General features: G+C 42.1%; 2 protein-coding genes across 7 annotated transcripts in view; one reads left to right on the top strand and one right to left on the bottom strand.

Annotated features, from left to right (window-relative positions):
* pld6 (phospholipase D family, member 6) overlaps positions 1–19,157 on the top strand; it is a 194,752-nt gene extending 175,595 nt beyond the window's left edge. Inside the window, exon 3 of the mRNA XM_059979870.1 lies at positions 12,761–19,157. Coding sequence (XP_059835853.1) covers positions 12,761–12,926 — 166 coding nt within the window. The 3' untranslated portion in view covers positions 12,927–19,157. The remainder of the gene's footprint in view (positions 1–12,760) is intronic.
* The window catches only part of LOC132399469 (myosin phosphatase Rho-interacting protein-like), a 324,199-nt gene that overhangs the window by 111,046 nt on the left and 193,404 nt on the right, over positions 1–19,749 (bottom strand). For all 6 annotated transcript variants that reach the window (XM_059979858.1, XM_059979857.1, XM_059979859.1 and 3 more), the window contains 3 exons: positions 8,808–8,949; positions 631–747; positions 211–267 (listed from right to left, as the gene is read on the bottom strand). In XM_059979858.1, coding sequence (XP_059835841.1) covers positions 211–267; positions 631–747; positions 8,808–8,949 — 316 coding nt within the window. The remainder of the gene's footprint in view (positions 1–210; positions 268–630; positions 748–8,807; positions 8,950–19,749) is intronic.

Raw genomic sequence — 19,749 nt, 5'->3', positions numbered from 1 at the left:
CAGAGTTTTAGAACAGGGAGTTAACTATTGCAGTGTTATGGGAAGAAATATCTTCACTAATGAAATCATGAACTTTTGCCCAAAGGGACAGAAAATGATGATGAGATAGAACAGGAAAGAGATGTGCAAATAAAAGATTCACCATGACTTTACAGAAATTCAGATTTGCATCATGAGAGGAGGAAATGTATGACAATTTTAGTTTCTCACCTTGCCATCTGCAGAGAGTTTTGTCATCCAACCTTTCTTAAAATTCAGCAGGTCTGGCTGAAAATGGGAAATGGAAGATTGAAAATAAAATGTCTCATGGCCTCAATAACAAGAGATAAAAGACAGTCAGCAACTTAAACAATTAAAAATTGTAAGTAAGAGGAAACTGCAACATCCATGATTAAAATGAGGTGGCAGCTTACAAGTGAAAACCATACACCAAACAAGCACGAGTCATGTTAAAACAAATCTGTATTCTTTGATTGGTTACCACTCCATTCCCACAGCCGCGTTCTTCCTTCAGTTCACATTTTCTCCCCTCTTGTTCTCCGTGCTCACCATCATCACAGATGTTCTTGCATTTTGCCCATCTTTCCCCATTACGTAATAACCCAGTATTTTGATAGTGAATATTGTTACCGTCACTGTCGATTCACTCGTTCTCCTGTCCAGTGACTTAGCCCTGCGAGACTGTGAAATGGGCACTGTAGAAATGTCTGGGGAAGAGCTGATCTGGTTTGATTCACAGAGCAAATCCTGTGGCAATAATCAGCAAATGAATGAAAAATTAATACACAGAAAATGCCAGGAACTCAGCTAGCCAGGCAGCATCTATGGAGAGAAATAAAGAGCCAATGTTTCAGATCAGACCCTTTGTCAGAACTGGAAAGGAAGGGGAGAGAAGCCAAAATAAATGTGTGGGAGGAGAAGGAGTAAGAAGGGAGGAGGTTAAAATTACCAAAAATTAGAGAAATCGATGTTCATGCCTTCAGTTTGGAGGCTACCTACATGGAATGAGGTCTTGCTCCTTCTTCCTCAGTATGACTCCATCATAGCAGTAGAGGAAGCCACGGACAGGCATGTCAGAATGGGAATGGGAAGATTAACTGAAATGGGTACCTCTGGGAGATCTTGCCTCTTGCAACAAATGGAGCGAAGGTGCTGACAAAGCAATCTTCCACTCCGTATCGGCCTCACCAATGCAGTGGAAGTCACATTGTGAGTACCAGATATAACAGATAATTCCTACAGACTCATATGTGAAGTATCACCTCACCGGGAAGGACATTTTGGGCTTTGAATGCTGGTGAGGGAGGCGGTATAGGTACAGTAACCATATAACAATTACAGGACAGAAACAGGCCATCTCAACCCTTATAGTCCGTGCCGAATGCTTACTCTCACCTAGTCCCACTGGCCCGCACTCAGCCCTTAACCCTCCATTCCTTTCCTGTCCATATACCTATCCAATTTTACTTTAAATGACAATACCGAACCTGCCTCTACCACTTCTACTGGAAGCTCGTTCTACACAGCTACCACTCTCTGATTAAAGAAGTTCCCCCTTGTGTTACCCCTAAACTTTTGCCCCTTAACTCTCAACTCATGTCCTCTTATTTGAATCTCCCCTACTCTCAATGGAAAAAGCCTTTCCATGTCAACTCTATCCCCCTCATAATTTGAAATACCTCTATCAAGTCCCCCCTCAACTTTCTACACTCCAAAGAATAAAGACCTAACTTGTTCAACCTTTCTCAGCAACTTAGGTGCTAAAACCCAGGTAACATTCTAGTAAATCTTCTCTGTACTCTCTCTATTTTGTTGACATCTTTCCTATAATTAGGTGACCAGAACTGTACACAATACTCCAAATTTGGCCTTACCAATGCCTTGTACAATTTTAACATTACATCCCAACTCCTGTACTCAATGCTCTGATTTATAAAGGCCAACATACCAAAAACTTTCTTCACCACCCTATCCACATGAGATTCCACCTTCAGGGAACTATGCACCATTATTCCCAGATCACTCTGTTCTACTGCATTCTTCAATGCCCTACCATTTACCATGTATGTCCTATTTTGATTAGCCCTACCAAAATGTAGCACCTTACACTTATCAGCATTAAACTCCATCTGTCATCTTTCAGTCTACTCTTCTAACTGGCCTCTCTGCAAACTTTGAAAACCTACTTCATTATCCACATCGTCACTTATCTTAGGATCATCAGCATACTTACTAATCCAATTTACCACTCCATCATCTAGATCATTAATGTATATGACAAACAACATTGGACCCAGTACAGATCCCTGAGTCACACCACTAGTCACCAGCCTCCAACCTGACAAACAGTTATCCACCACGACTCTCTGGCATCTCCCATCCAGCCACTATTGAATCCATTTTACTACTTCAATATTAATACCTAACGATTGAACCTTCCTAACTAACCTACCATGTGGAACCTTGTCAAAGGCCTTACTGAAGTCCATATAGACAACATCCACTGCCTTACCCTCGTCAACTTTCCTCGTAACCTCTTCAAAAAATTCAGTAAGATTTGTCAAACATGACCTTCCATGCACAAATCCATGTTGACTGTTCCTAATCAGACCCTGTTTATCCAGATAATTATATATACCATCTCTAAGAATACGTTCCATTAATTTACCCACCACTGATGTCAAACTTACAGGCCTATAATTGCTAGGTTGACTCTTAGAACCTTTTTAAACAATGGAAAAACATGAGCAATACACCAATCCTCTGGCACCATCCCCATTTCTAATGACCTTTGAAATATTCCTGTCAGAGCCCCTGCTATTTCTACACTAACTTCTCTCAAGGTCTTAGGGAATATCCTGTCAGGACCCGGAGATTTATCCACTTTTATGTTCCTTAAAAGCGCCAGTACTTCTTCCTCTTTAATCATCATAGTTTCCATAACTTCCCTACTTGTTTCCCTTACCTTACATAATTCAATATCCTTCTCCTTAGTGAAAACCAAAGAAAAGAAATTGTTCAAAATCTCCCCCACCTCTTTTGGCTCCACACATAGCTGTCCACTCTGATTCTCTAAGGGACCAATTTTATCCCTCACTATCCTTTTGCTATTAATATAACTGTAGAAACCCTTTGGATTTATTTTCACCTTACTTGCCAAAGCAACCTTGTATCTTCTTTTAGCTTTCCAAATTTCTTTCTTAAGATTCTTTTTACAATCCTAATATTCCTCGAGCACCTCATTTACTCCATGATGCCTATATTTTTTATAGATCTCTCTCTTTTACCGAACCAAGTTTCCAATATCCCATGGCTCTCTCAAACTTTTAAACTTTCCTTTCAACCTAACAGGAACATGAAGATTCCGTATCCTCAAAATTTCACCTTTAAATAACCTCCATTTCTCTATTACTTCCTTCCCATAAAATAAATTGTCCCAATCCACTCCTTCTAAATCCTTTTGCATTTCCTCAAAGTTAGCCTTTTCCAATCAAAAATCTCAACCCTGGGCCTAGTCCTATCTTCTCCATAATTATATTGAAATTATTGGCATTGTGATCACTGGACCCGAAGTGCTCCCCAACACATACTTCCATCACCTGATTCCCTACTTCCGTATCTCATTCCCTAACAGGAGATCCAACACTGCCCCTTCTCTAGTTGGTACCTCCATGTATTGCTGCAAAAAACTATCCTGCACACATTTTACAAACTCCAAACCATCCAGCCCTTTTACAGAATGGGCTTCCCTGTCCATGTGTGGAATATTAAAATCTCCCACAATCACAACCTTGTGCTTACTACACATATCTGCCATCTCCTTACAAATTCGCTCCTCCAATTCTCACTCCCCATTAGGTGGTCTATAATACACCCATATAAGTGTTACTACACCTTTCCCATTCCTCAATTCCACCCAAATAGTCTCCCTAGACGAGCCCGCTAATCTATCCTGCCAGAGCACCGCTGTAATATTTTCTCTGACAAGCAATGCAACACCTCTTGTCCCTCCGATTCTATCACACCTGAAGCAACGAAACCCAGGAATATTTAGTTGCCAATTACACCCCTCCTGCAACCATGTTTCACTAATAGCTACAACATCATATTTCCAGGTATCAATCCAGCTCTAAGCTCATCCACCTTTCTTACAAAGCTCCTAGTATTAAAATAGATGCATTTAAGAAACTCTACACCTCTTACTCTCTGTGTATCACTAACGGTGCAAACATCTTTACTATCTTCTTTTTCCTCCTTCTCCCATACATCTGTTCCTACACTCTGGTTCCCCTCCCCCCTTGTATCTAGTTTAAATCCACTGGAACCACTGTCGCAAACCTACCTGCAAGAATATTTGTCCCCCTCCAGTTCAGATGTAAACCGTCCCACAAGAACAGGTCCCACCCTCCCTGGAAAACTGCCGAATTATCTATAAATCTGAAGCCCTCCCACCTGCACCATGTCTTCAGCCACGTGTTGATCAGTACTATCTTACTATTTCTAAACCCACCTGCACGTGGCACTGGTAGCAATTCTGAGATTGCTATCCTGGAGGTCCTGTCCTTTAACTTGGTGCCTAACTCCCTAAACTCATCTTCCAGGACCTCCTCACTCTTCCTACCCACAACATTGGTCCCTACATGGACCACGACATCCGGCTGCTCACCCTCCCTCCCTCTTGAGAATACTGAGAACTCGATCTGAGATATCGTGGACCCTAGCACCAGGGAGGCAACAGACCATCCCGGATTCTTGATCTTATCACACTTGTAAGGATAAGTCTCAAGAGGAAGATCAATTGGGAGGGACCCTGGCAATGCTCTTTTCTTGCTGCTGCCATCAGGTAGAAGGGACAAGTGCCTCAGGACTCACATCACCAGGTTCAACAACAGTTACTACCCCTCAACCAAAAAGGTTCTTGAACAAAGAGGAGAACTACACTCAGTTAAGGACTCTTTTAACTTGTTACTTCAAGCTCATTATGTATTGCTATTTATTTATTATCTGCATTTGTAAAGTTTGTTTACAGTTTACATATCCTGTTTACAGTTACTGTTTTATAGATTTGCTCAGTATGTCCATAAGAAAAAATCTCAGGGCTGTATGTGGTGACGTATGTACTCTGATAATAAATGTTACTTTGAAATTTAAATGGACAAGGGAGTCACATAGCGATCCCTCTGGAGAGTAGGAGTTCGGGGGTAAGGAGGGAAAGATGTGCTTAGTTGTAGGATCCTGCAGGAGATGGCAGATGTTCCAGAGAATGATATGCTGGATACTGAGGCTTGTGGGGTAGTAGGTAAGGACAAGGGAAACCTTATCGCTATATAATTGTGGAAAAATGGAGTGAGGGAAGATGGGGAAATGGAGGAGGTATGGGTAAGAGCAAATCTAAATAAACTTCCAACTTATAGGGAAACATATTATACATTTCTTTAGAGAGAAATGTTACATGAAAATTTCAGAAGAAATGTTTTATGTAGCCCAACTGGAAAGTTGAAAAGAAAATGGACTTGGGCACTCCTAAAATCAGTGATAAGTGCCAAGGAAAAATCTAGGCAAAATTCAAGAGAAGGGCATTAGTAATATCAAGTTATATTGATGCTATTCAGACTAATTGTGACATCACTTAATTGACAATGTAGGGTTGAAATGCTTGGGCTAATTGGAGACAGTTTTACATTTGTTTAGAAATGGCTGGATACAGTTTTGGAGAAAGGGCAGGTGTTTTGAGACAAATATGTAACATTCAGAAAGCCAGTATGAACACAGTAAGATTGAACCAAGATGGCAGCGCGACTCAGCTTGCAGCCGCCATTCCGGAACTGATTATCTGTTATTTGTGAAGTGGGGTGCCATGCACAATCATAATCGATTGAAAACGGACGTGGGAGCACAGAGGAACATCAGGAAATTCCAGGAAGACCTTCTCCGTTGCTGTTACTGCTGTGAGGTCTGGGACTCTGCTGGGAAGAACAGGCCCCCAGTCCTCGGGATCGCGTTGCCGATGGCCGTTGGCGGGGCCGTCTTAATACGCTCGGCAGAAGATGGTGCTTGGAGAAGCTGTGCCGGAGGGGGTGGTCGCCGGACTTGGAGTCCGCTGTGGTCAGGTCGCTTTTGGTGTGTGCTGCGTCTGCGAGGCTGAGTCGGGCGGTGCCGTGGGCGCCGCCGGTGTGGGATGGCGAGTCTGTTGGGACCCTGGGGACTTGTGGAAACTGTGTAGTGATTTCTTTTGAACTTATAGTTCTTTAACATCTTTGGACTATTTTTACTGAGCCCATGGTCTGTTTTTTAATCAATTATGCTATTGTTTGCACTGTTGTAACTATATGTTGTAACTATGTGGTTTTGTGCAGGTCTTGTAGCTTTAGTTTTTGGTCTTGTTTTGTCTGGTGGATTTGGAGCTCCTTTCCAGGGAACACGCTAAGATGGTAGCGCGATATTAATACGCAGCAGCCTCTCTGGACTCTGGATTGGGGATTGCCAAACATTATGTGGATTTTCTGGTGTAGTCTGTTTTGTCATATGCTTTTATGATATCATTCTGGGGGAACGTTGTCTCATTTTTTAACTGCATTGCATTTGTGGTTTCTAAATGACAATAAACTGAATCTGAATCTGAAATGAATAACATCATTCTGTGTGCAAAGTATTATGGGTCTTAACAAATCTTGTTGAATATTTCGAAAATAACAGTCAGTGGACAAAGGGTGTAGGCTAATGTTCCCCAAATAAATTGACAGCATTATTTGATGAGGTACTAAGTTTGGAATGTATAGCTTTAAAATAAATTGCTCCTTGAAACAATGAGCTTTAAATATGAAAAGCAAGGAAATTATTTTGCATTTGTAAGGTAAGTATTTCGTTACAAATGTGTTAATGCATGTAATTTGGTACATTACAGCAGATAAATCAAGTTGTTTTAAAGAAATAACAAGCATGATAGACATAGGAGAATTGGTCGATGTATTTGGATTTTCTGAAGGCCTATGACAAGGTGCCAAACATGAGGCTGCTTAACAAGCTATGAACCCATCGTATTACAGGAAAAATTCTAGCATGGATAAAGCACTGGCTGACCACAGGAGGCAGAGTGGGGTTAAAGGGAGCCTTTTCTGGTTAGCTGCCAGTGACAAGTGGTGTTCCACAGGGTGTGTTGCGACTGATTCTTTTTACATTATATGTCAATGATTTGGATGATGGAATTGATGTCTTTGTTGCAAAGTTTGCAGACGATACGAACATAGGTAGTTCTAAGGAAATAGACTACAGAAAGACTTAGCCAGTTTAGGAGAATGGGCAAAGAAGTAGCAGATGGAATACAGTGTTGGGAAGTATATGGCCATGCACTTTGGTAGCAGAAATGAAAGGGTTGACTATTTTCTAAATGGAGACACAATACAAAAAAATTGAAGAGCAAGGAAACTTGCAAGTCCTTGTGCAGGATTCCATCAAGGTTAATTTGCAGGTTGAGTCTGTGGTGAGGAAGGCAAATGTGATATTAGCATTCATTTCAAGAAGAATAGAATGTAAAAGCAAGGATGTAATGTTGAAACTTTATGAAGCACTGGTGAAGCCTCACTTGGAGTATTTCCCCTTATCTTGGAAATGATGTGCTAAAACTGGGGAGGGTTCAAAGGAGGTTCATGAAAATGTTTCCAGGTTTGAATGGCTTGTCATATGAAGAGGATTTGATGTCTCTGGGCCTGTATTCACTGGAATTCAGAAGAATGAGGGGTGACCACATTTAAACCTATCAAGTGAAAGGCCTTGACAGAGTGGATGTGGAGAGGATGTTTCCAGAGAATGCAGCATTTTTGAGCATTGCCTTTTTAGAACGGAGATGAGGAGGAATTTCTTTAGCCAGAGAGTGGTGAATCTGTGGAATTCATTGCTACAGGAAGCTGTGGAAGCCAAGTCTGCATGTACATTTAAGGCAGAGGTTAATAGATTCTTGATTGGTCAGACAATGAAGGGATATGGAGAGAAGGCAGGAGATTGAAGCTGAGGAAAAATGGACCAGCCATGATGAAATAGTGGAACAGATTCTAAAGACCAAATGGCCTAACTCTGCTCCTATGTATTTTGGTCTCAATAAAAGGGGATGGTGAGGTTTAATATGATAACATCACACAAAGAAGCAAGTACAGTTGGCCCTCGTTTTTCGAACGTTCGCTTTATGACAGCTCGCTGTTACGAAACACCTACATTAGTATCTGCTTTCGCTAACCAAAGAGGATTTTCACCTTTACAAGAAAAAGACGTCTGCTTTATATGTGTGTTACCTTGAGAAAGACTACCATGACCATGAAGCCTTGTGTGGGCAGTTGTGTGCGCATGCGTGTATGTGCGTAGGTGTGTACGTGCTGATTTTTTTCTCCACATCGATTTTGGCTCACTGTCTTCCTGATTTTGATAAGTGAAACTACACCATAGATACAATATTTTTATTTTATATAGGCTGTATATTTATCATATCATTTGTTTTTACTATATGTTCGTGTTATTTTAGGTTTTATGTGTTATTTGGTTTGATTTGATAGGTTATTTTTTGGGTCTGAGAACGCTCAAAAATCTTCCCCATATAAATTAATGGTAATTGATTCTTCGCTTTACGACATTTTGGCTTACAAACGGTTTCATAGGAATGCTCTACCTTCAGATAGCAGGGAAAACCTGTACCAAAGAAAATTGGAGCTTTTTCCATCAATTCTGATGATTTAAGCGAATATAGTGGAGGCCTTTACAAATCTGATTTAAACTGGTAACTCAAGGAAGATGCAATGCATCAAGTTAGTTATTCTTACTCTTTTCCTTGGATAAGATCTCTTCTCACTTCGACCCCGATGTCTTCCATTGCAAACATTAGACTCAGAAGAGGAATTGGACTCCATTTGCTGGTCTCTCTCAATCTCCAGTGACTCAAAGAGTTCAATGACCTGTGACTTCCTACAAGGAAACAATGGGAACTTATCACATAACTCATCCATAAAAACTTAGACGAAGAAGTACTACAGCTTTTAAGTAATTCAATATGATTTTGGCTACAATGATATGCAGCATAGTGTGAGTATTAGAAACACTGACAAGAGAACAATACTGTATGATTTTGTCTGTGCTACATATAATAAAAGCCACAAGAAAGACCGGTCTTATTTGACATCTAAAGCTGTTAGTTAATGCCTTGGAATATAACTGTTTGTAAACAACTATAACAGTATTATTTTTATTTAGATCTTGCAATGATTTTCTTTCCAAAATGCAAATGATCTGCTCATCTCAGAATATCAAAGTATTGAAAGTTAAAAACAGATAAGATAAAGAATGAATAAAGAATAATATACTACGCTAGAAGCACATTTTCTTTGGCTATTTTGCAGTAGATGTGGAAACAGTAGAGAACAGTAGAGATTTCAGAATTAAGCAGACTTGATTCAACAGCTGCTTGTGAATTCACGAGTTATTTTAATAGTTGTTTTGCCTGGCTACTATACATTTCATTGACAAAATGTGTATTAAAATAGCTTGCAAATCCAGTACAAATTTTACTTCCCCTTTGTCGTTACACAATCGTCATTAGTTCTAAAATGCAATACCTCCAGTGTTAGTTGAAATTATTAAATATAAATATATGCAAGATGAACAGCATAAGACAGCATAAACTTACTTGATTTCAGACCACATAAAATATTACCACTGTTAAGAATAATACACTGTGTACTCAGCCAGTACAAAAGTGTGGTTACTGATTAATAGACACTGTGTTTTGACTGTAAGAAGGGTAAACTGAAAAATCTGGAGAGGGAACAAGCTACAGTACTGTGAGGTCCTAAGAGGAACATTAGGTACATATTAAGGACGAAATAGTGGCACATCTTGATGGCAGTAATAGGATTAGGCCAAGCCAGCATGGATTTACCAAGGGCAAATCATGCTTGACTAATCTGTTGGAGTTTTTTGAGGGTGTAACAAGGATGTTAGACGAGGGTAAGCCAGTAGATGTTGTGTACCTAGATTTTCAGAAGGCATTCGATAAGGTGCCACATAGGAGATTGGTGAGTAAAATCAGTGCTCATGGCATTGGGGGCAGGGTTTCAACATGGATAGAAAACTGGTTGGCAGATAGAAAGCAAAGGGTAGCAGTGAATGGGTGTTTCTCGGACTGGCTGGAGGTGTCTAGTGGGGTACCACAGGGCTCTGTATTGGGACCACAGCTCTTTACGATTTATGTCAACGATTTAGATGAGGGCATTGAAAACTATATCAGCAAGTTTGCTGACGATACTAAACTGGGTGGCAGTGTGACATGCGAAGAGGACGTTAGGAGAATACAGGGAGACTTGGATAGGCTGGGTGAGTGGGCAGATACTTGGCAGATGTCATTCAATGTGAATAAATGTGAAGTTATCCACTTTGGAAGCAGGAACAAGAGGGCAGAGTATTGTCTGAACGGTGTAGAGTTAGCTAAGGGAGAAATGCAAAGAGACCTAGGAGTCCTAGTTCACCAGTCAATGAAGGTGAATGAGCAAGTGCAACAGGCAGTGAAGAGGGCAAATGGAATGTTGGCCTTTGTTACAAGGGGAATTGAGTACAAGAGCAAGGATGTCCTTTTGCATTTGTACAGGGCCCTGGTGAGACCACACCTGGAATATTATGTACAGTTTTGGTCTCCAGGTTTAAGGAAGGACATTCTGGCAATTGCGGAAGTGCAGCGTAGATTCACTAGGTTGATTCCTGGGATGGCAGGGCTGTCTTACGCAGAGAGATTGGAGAGATTGGGCTTGTACATGCTGGAATTGAGGAGATTGAGAGGGGATCTCATTGAAACGTTTAAGATAATTAAAGGATTTGATAGGATTGAGGCAGGAAATATGTTCCAGATGTTGGGAGAGTCCAGTACCAGAGGGCATGGATTGAGAATAAGAGGTCAGTTATTTAAAACAGAGAGTTGTGGAGGTGTGGAATGCACTGCCTCGGAAGACGGTGGAGGCCAATTCTCTGGATACTTTCAAGAAGGAGCTAGAGAGATAACTGATGGATAGGGGAATCAAGGGATATGGGGACAAGGCAGGGACTGGGTATTGATAGTGAATGATCAGCCATGATCTCAGAATGGCGGTGCAGACTCGAGGGGCCGAATGGTCTACTTCTGCACCTATTGTCTATTGTCTATAATTATTCATTGAATCTTAAGAAGCAATTTTTCTTCTTGTGCTTGCATCTCTCTCAGACTAGATCATTTACTGTTGCTCCTATTCCATCTTTTCATTGGTGAGCCCATTTAATTGCATTCTCATGTAACTTCACTGTAATTCTTACATTCCTTTAAGTATTTAAAACTGGATTTGCTTCAGATGTCTTTGTAGAGCATTTATGTTCATTCCAACTTCATATTTGCACATTATCCTTAATTTACCCACAGTGGTAACTTTTTCAACTTTGCAAGATCTGAGATTTTCAAGGCATATTTGACAAAAATGCACTTTTTCACTCATCATCCTTCACTGACTCGGATCCCAACACCTAACTGAAGTGTCTCCATCAAGTGGCCAGTGCAGCATTCAATCAGATATGATATAACTGGAGATTTAAAAAACGGTAATACAGTTCCAAGGACCAGACTCTGTTTACAGAGTTAAATACCACAATTTAAATGCCAGTCTGTTTAAATGGAAAGAACAGCAATTACATTGTTGATCTAGAGGGATTACAATGAGGTATCCAATAACTTAAATTTAGAGCAGCTGCTTCTGGAACATGTTCATCTGCATTTGATCAGTGGGTTAACAGGAGAGCTGAGAAAGTTGATGTGATCTCCTGTAATCATCATTAGTTATTTTTTGCACTAAACAGCTAGTTGCTGAAATCTCCTAAGCAGTCCATGTATATATAGGCTGGTGTAATGAGACAGTTAGAAAGACATCTTTTTACTTGGAATGGAGTTGTCTGTTCACAGTACACATAAGAAGCAAGCTTGTTAATTAGAAAAATAAATAAAGCATAAAGTCTTGATTCATGAGGTCCATGAGGCTTTGAAGTATACAGATATAAGCCATTAAGCCAATACAATAATTTATTATTGTTTCCAAAGATGAGCAAAACCATTTTGGTTGGCAAAGTCTTGAATGATGAGAATTTCAGAAACAAGTGAGGCTAGTTCAGTGGAAACATAAAATCCTCCCTTTATATCTGTCATTAAGAGCTAATTATTTTAGAATTGCAGCTGACTGGTATGTGTAGATTTAAAAAGCACTGGCTTTCTTGATTATATAAGTGTGAACAGTGAGTTAACTTATCGGACTTCTGTCCTCGGACTGGATCACAATTAATGCCAAGGACACGTAAGAGTCTCCAGGCCAGTCATCGTAAATTGGAGTCATCAACGAGCAGAAGTGTGTGTGACTTGCTACTGTATTAATTATTCCATACTCTGTTTTAGACTTGTTGTGTTAATCCTTGGCATCACTTAGCAGAAGACCATTGGGTTTGTTCTTTTATCAAGTATTTTACATATTGGTTTAGACTTTGTGTTTTATATTAATATCTTTGTTTCTTTTTCCATATCATTAGACTTTGATAAAATACCCTGCAGCACTTTAGAGTGTTCCTTCTCCCTCATTGATCCGAATCCTTGAAGCCTGCTTATGTAGGCTGACCTCCTGGCAAAAGCATAACAGTGTACTAATCTTAACTGACAGTGAAACAAAAACAAGTCAAATCATTTATTGTAAAATGAAGTTTTGATTTTTTTGACAAGAAGCAGGCAGAATCACTCTTCTAGAATCTGCAATCAAATGGATGCGTGGCAGAGGGCGGGTGACAATGCTGGACACACAGCTAAGAGCAAATTATCGGCAACACCTGCAAAAGAGCACTGGACAATCAGAAATGGATCAGAAAAAGGAAAAACATCAGTAAATCATTAACTGTCTCCACTGGAGGTAATTCAAATATCACCTGTGCATGCCAGTCTATGATAAATGTTTCTTTAATATTAAATCAAAAGAAGAACTTAAATAGTAACCAGTTAAATGCAGGCCATAACTAGACTATCTGTGCTATTGTCAAGGTGGTTGTCAAGCAGGAAACGCTGACATCCTTTCCACTTCCAGACGACATTTTCCCATTCCGCTACTTGTTCTCTCTCCATTTTACATTCATGTCTTTCATCAGATTTTCCATTTGCTCATCTTTCATTTCCATCTGCCCATGTGTACCTCCCACCTTCATCCATATCAATCTCTTCTTTTTCTTTTACTTATTTTCCACTTCCCACCGTTTTGTTCATTTTTGTCCTGGTCCTTTCTGATATTGAATGAAACAGATTAGGAATTTATCCTTGATTACCCACCCCAAGCATCTAAAACAGCAGCAGTTGTAAGATCTACTGTAGGAAGGATCTGACTGGGACAGCCCCTCACACCACCAGCCTACTGAATCGTCAGTGAAATGATGGAAAGTATCACCAATAACGCTATTAATCAGCAGCCATTTCCAAAAACCTGCTCACTAATGCCCATTTTCAAAGTTCAAAGTAAATTTATTATCAAAGTACATATATGTCATCATGTACTCCCTGAGATTTACTTTCTTGTGGGCATTTACAGCAGACATGAAGAAACATAATGGAAACTTCAGACAAAGATAAAGTGAATCTATAAGTTGTACCTCCTTCTCAATGGCAGAAGTGAGAAGAGAGCATGGCCTAGATGGTGAGGGTCTTTGATGGTGAATACTACTTTCTTTAGACAGAACTCCTTGTAGATGTGCACAATGGTAGAGAGGGCTTTTCCTGCAATGGACAGGGCTTTTTATAGATTTTTTGTTGAACGGCATTGCCGTTTCCATACCAGCCAGGATAATCTATACAAGTTTATCAGAGTTTCAGATGATATGCCAATTATTTTAAGGAAGTAGAGGCACTGCCATGCCTTCTTTGTAATGGCACTTGCATTTGGTCTTAGGACAGATCCTCTAAAATTTAAAGTTACTGGCCCTCTCTACCTCTGATTCCCCGATGACTACTGGCTCATGGATCTCTTGTAGTCAATAATCAGCTCTTTGCTTTCGCTGACATCGAGTGAGAGGTTATTGTTGTGGCACCATTCAACCAGATTTTCAACTTCCTCCTATGTACCAATTTGTCCCCAGTTTTGATTTGGCCAACAACGGTATTGTTAGCAAAGTTGAATATGGCATTGGAGCTATACTTAGCTTCACAGTAATAAGCGTAAAGCAAGTAGAGCAGACTACCACCACTGACAACAAAGCCATCAGACAGTGGTCAACATAGAATGTCATGTAGACACTGCAGGAAGGATCTGACTGGGACAGCCCCTCTCACCACCAGCCAGGCAATGTCTTGGTGCCTTTTGGTGAGGCCTGGTGATCAGACATTGTGTCAGATGGTCTGGACAGTCTGCAATGTCTACAGGATGTTCCATGCTGACCATTACTGATGGCCTTGTGGTCAAAGGTGTTTGGAAGAACTTTTCAATGAAGGATAGGTAATATGGCACTGCCCAGCTGACTGGGACTTGTGCAGCAACAGGGCCAAATACATCCTTCACAACACCAGGGACAGGTAGAATTTTGGTACATAGTGGTACTTGGTGCCCACTCATTTAGTTCCACGCACAGCTTGATGCAGCCATACACAAGTCTTTATCAGGGTGAGGGTGACATTGGGTATGTTTTTGTCCCCACAGTCTAGGGACTTGTGCATTGTGACCCACCTGACCCATTCTATTTGGTTCCTGGATGAACCTGCAGACAGCTCGGTAATTCCTAAACTGGCCGCTTGTGCCAAGTACAGCAGCCTGAGAACACCTCACATGTCATGACCAGGTTCTTCCCAGTTATTGACAAAAAGTAGCCTTCTCACAGCCCCAATTTCTGTTTAACCTTCCCAGTCAGCTCCCTGCTGCATACTTAGGTCCCTCTGAACCAAATCCTCAGCACCTTCATGTAATTGGACCCGACAGTGAAGAGGACACTGGATCGGCTAGGCCAGTTGCTGACATGCATGGCCTTGCTTTGTACAGTTATCCCTGGCCTCTGATGCTATCAATATGCAAACTGACCTTGGATCTGAGCAGAAGATGGCATCGTTGTCTATGTACAGGGAGTCTTTCCACTGTCTGACAGTGTCACTCATTTTATGCTCTCATCCTTCCTGATGGCTTTGGCAAATGGTTCCATACAGCACACAAACGAGAATAGGGAGAGTGGGCAACCCTGCCTGACCTAAAAACTGTTTCCCACCCATTGACTTGGACTGCACTTCAGATGTCTGTGTAGAGCAGTTGGGTCAAATTCCTGATTCTCTCCCCACATTCTATTTTAGTGCCTCATCCATCATGTACATGTGTGATATCCTGTCAAAGGTTTTCTCTGGGTCTAAGTTGATGAGGTGGCCATTCATTCCCCGACCACCCTGCACATAGGCGATAGTGTCTCTCAGCAGCACAAGGCTGTCAAAGATCTTCCAACCTTCCTGCCAGGTACAGCACAGGTTTGGTCTAGGCAGATCACCTGTCCCAGAACAGACTTGACCCTGTTGGCGATAGCCTTGGGCAGGATCTTATAGTCTACATTCAAGAGCTTAACAGGTCTCCAATTCTTCATGTCACCCCTTTCCCCCTTTTGCTTGTGTATGAGGGTAATAATGTCCTTCATCATGGAGTCCAAAATGCTGCCAGCTAGCAGCACAGCATTGCACACTTCCTGCAGTCGTGGGCTCATCCAGTCCCACAGAGCTGAGTACAACTCAGCCAGTAAGCCGTCGCTTCCAACAGGTTTAATCGAATTAAAGGAATGGATGGCGCCAGTCAGCTTCTCCAGGGTTAGTGGCCGGTCCAGACTCTTCCTGCTTGCTGTCATCTAACACCTCAGTGATAGAAGACAGGAAGTTCTGGGAGGCTGTGGTGCTAGTGGACTTTCTGACATACAGGCTGGCATAGTAGGATCTACAGATGCTCATCATGTCCATCTGTGAGGATCCTGCTGAGCCCTTCTCTTCTTAAGGCTGTGGATCATAGAGCACCCCCTGAAAACCTTATGGAAGGAGAAATGTGAGCACATCCCATCCTGTTCCATGGTGTGCATTGTGGATCTGAAGATGATATTGGAACATTCTGCAGCAAAGTGCTGGGCTTGCCAGCTTTTTACCTCTCATAATTCCTCCCTCACATCCACCATTTTTGATTACAGAAGGAGAACCTGTTGCAACTCTGTCTGAAGTTTACACAGTTTCCTCTGAGCCTGCCTTACTTTCTGAAACCCGCTGATGAAGAATCTCTTGATGTCCACAACCTTGGCCACTTCCCACCATCAAATAGGGGAATCAAAGAAGGGTTTCAAAGTTCTCCAACCTGTGTATTCCTTCTCTAGTTCTTTAATGTTCTCTGGTGTCAGCAGTTTAACATTCAGCTTCCATGTCTCTCTGCCTGCTCTCTGGTCCTCCTGTAGGTGACAGGAGGCTCACAGAAAGTAGTGGTCAGATAAGAACTCCAGCACAACATCAGTGTATCCAACCATGGTGTGCTCTGATATGAAGAGAAAGTCAATCCGGGAGCGGGTTGAGGAGGCTTATCATGACCAGGTGGGTTGTGGCTGTGTTCTACCTGGAGGCATCTCACAGCTTGGTTATTTTAACCAGTCCCATCACGAATCTGGAGGTGCTGTCGACACTAACGGTTTGTCCAGTCTCACTGATAATGTGGTTGAAGTCACCATCCAGAAAGACCAATTGGGACGTCACAGTAACGATGAGTGCTGCTCAAGGATGGCCAGCCATTTGCTCCGCATGGGTGAGGTGCACATTGATTAGCTGAGTGGAGTATTTCAGTTTATTACTTCTGCCACAAGGAGACACTACACCACAACCTCTTTGAATTAGGTGTTTGAGAAGTTGCCTCCCTCAGCTGGAAGCATGAGGGAGGCACTGCCCCCTGATCACACAGACAAACAAACCCTAGGGCCACTACTGGGACCACCTCTGGTAGTTGTTGAAGTGTAGTGGTCCACAATCCTGCAGTAAAGACATGTTGGCCTTGAACTTGGCCAGGTACTGTAAGGCACTGATGCATCACACCATTCTCTTTACAATGTGCAGGTTCACAGATGCCAGTTTAAAGTCCATGATTAGTTCAAGGCACAGTTCTTCTCCTGTTCGGTCAGCCTGAGCCATTATTCCCATGGCCTTCATGAGTGCAGGCTCTGGTACTGAGGATAATCCTACATCAGGTGTGGTGATGCTAGTGGTGTGACTGGGGGGAGGTTGGTCACTGGTTCAGGTACTGAGGATAATCCACCCCCAGGTGTGGTGTTGCTGGTGGTGTGACTGGGGGGAGGTCGGTCACTGGTTCAGGTACTGAGGATAATCCATCCCCAGCTGTGGTGTTGCTGGTGGTGTGACTGGGGGGAGGTTGGTCACTGGTTCAGGTACCGAGGATAATCCACCCCCAGGTGTGGTATTGCTGGTGGTGTGACTGGGGGGAGGTTGGTCACTGGTTCCCCTCCAACGTGCTGCATTGGTTACCAGCACCTTCCAAACCACTGATCCGGGTCGCGCTGGATGTAGGTCTGCTCACAGTCACAGTCCCTATTTTAGTGCTGGCCATGACCTTTATTCTGGTGGTGGGTGGGTCAGTGTTTGCCCCCTCCTGTTGTCTGTACATCGGAGCTGGCATGTTTTGGATAACCTCTGAGAGTTGACCCCTCTCCACAAAGGATGTAGCATTTGCTCTTCTGGCAGACCTTTGCCTGGTGGCCTTTCTGTTTGCAGTTTTTGCAGATCACTGCACTACATTGGGTCATGACATGTCCATTCTAGCCAGGTGTTGTTTATGGAAAAGGGTGTTAGATTGATTTCCCAATCAGCATGAGGATCCACCCCTATGTCAGTAGGTTAAGCTCTTTTCAGCCTCTTGATCACAGCAAGTCCACAACAATACTACACTTGGTCTTAGCCAAATGGCCAAGAGGCGTATTCTTTCAGATCCTCTGATGAATCCTCAGTCCACTGATTCAATGCACTCCTGTAGCCACTCCTCTGCCTCCCCTGACCCATCTCTGTTGTCCTTACCTCTGGTACCTTGCTCTTTTTGGATTAAACTGTTGTTTTCCTCGTAGTTTAACTTCATATGCTTGTTTGTACTCTTACATAGTACATACAATTGTTCAGTGTGTTTCCTAGAGTTATTCTGTAAATTTACTTAAATAGGGACAATGGAACTTATGCTAATTAGCAAATTGATATAGGATGGCCAAACTATGCAGGATTTGGTTTCTTTATCTCCCTCTCCACCTCATGCTTCATCTTTTTTCTTCTCGTTTCACTCTTGTAGCGATTAGTAAATGATCTTAAGCAACAATTTTTATGCCTCAGTCTGTTACGCCTGTGCCCCAACTCTGAGGGGCCGAAGGGTACAAAGTAGCCCCCTCCTTTTTGAGAATCGCAAGATCGCTATTAATTCAGGTCAGGAGACCCAGGAAATGAGAGAAAGACACACAGAATCCACAAAGGGGTTTGGAATGGCCTGGCCCCTCAGCGATACAAAGCCACAGGAAACGGCCATTGTCTCTTGGAGACAGAATTGTGTATTGAGTACTGTACTTCATGGAAACCCTCAGGGAATGATCAGAGGGGGTTGGTTGAGGGATTGCATCAACCCAACCTGATTGACATCTGAGACCCCATGAGTCAGGATAAAAGAGGGTCTGGGGAACAACCCCTTTAGACGCACCAGGAGAAATGCTAGAAATCCCGTGACAGCGTAATAGCGACAGCCGGTGGGGGGCCCACGTGTGTCCTTTTCCATTTGCCTCGGAATTGGTAGGCCTGACCACGGAAGACAGCTTAGCTAAATAGCAAAAGGAGCTGGTCACCCGTGACCAGCTACACCAACAGAACTCTCGAAGGATCGACATCATAAAAAGGAAAACGGGTAAGTTCTAAGAAAAATCCGTCTCTCTCTCTCTCTCTCTCTCTCCAACAAAAGGCTGCAGCCTGCATGAACTTGAGTGACTTTTATATTTCCATTGGACAATACGTTATCCCCTAGACAACAATAGAGCTATTTCTTAGTGATTATTATTATACCCGCGCTTTTGGATTTACTATTGACAACATATATTATCTGTATGTTTGCATTGATATTATTTTTGTGTATTTTTATCAATAAATACTGTTAAAAATAGTACCATCAGACTTCAACGGAGCACTCTATCTTTGCTGGTAAGTGACTCAGTTACGGGGTACGTAACAAGTCTTCACTTCCAAAGAACCTCAGATCAAAAACAAAAGTATCCAACACTCTCCAGCCTCAACCTGCATGTAGGTAAGAAGAGGACAGTCAGATAGATACTTTATTGATCCCAAAGGAAATTACAGTGCCACAGTAGCATTACAAGTGCACAGATACACAAATATTAGAGAAGTAAGAAAGAAACATTGAAACCCTATAGCACAATACAGGCCCTTCAGCCCACAAAGCTGTGCCGAACATGTCCCTACCTTAGAAATTACTAGGCTTACCTATAGCCCTCTATTTTACTAAGTTCCATGCACCTATCTAAAAGCCTCTAAAAGACTCTATCTTATCTGCCTCCATCACCATTGCCGGCAGCCCACTCCACGCACTCACCACTCTCTGCGTAAAAAAACTTACCCTGACGTCTCCTCCATACCTACTCCCCAGCACCTTAAACCTGTGTCTTCTTGTGGCAACCATTTCAGCCCTGGGA

Source organism: Hypanus sabinus, chromosome 9 (assembly GCF_030144855.1).
Source record: "Hypanus sabinus isolate sHypSab1 chromosome 9, sHypSab1.hap1, whole genome shotgun sequence".
Taxonomy (NCBI): Eukaryota; Metazoa; Chordata; class Chondrichthyes; order Myliobatiformes; family Dasyatidae; genus Hypanus; species Hypanus sabinus.
This window is presented reverse-complemented; position numbering and strand designations above follow the sequence as displayed.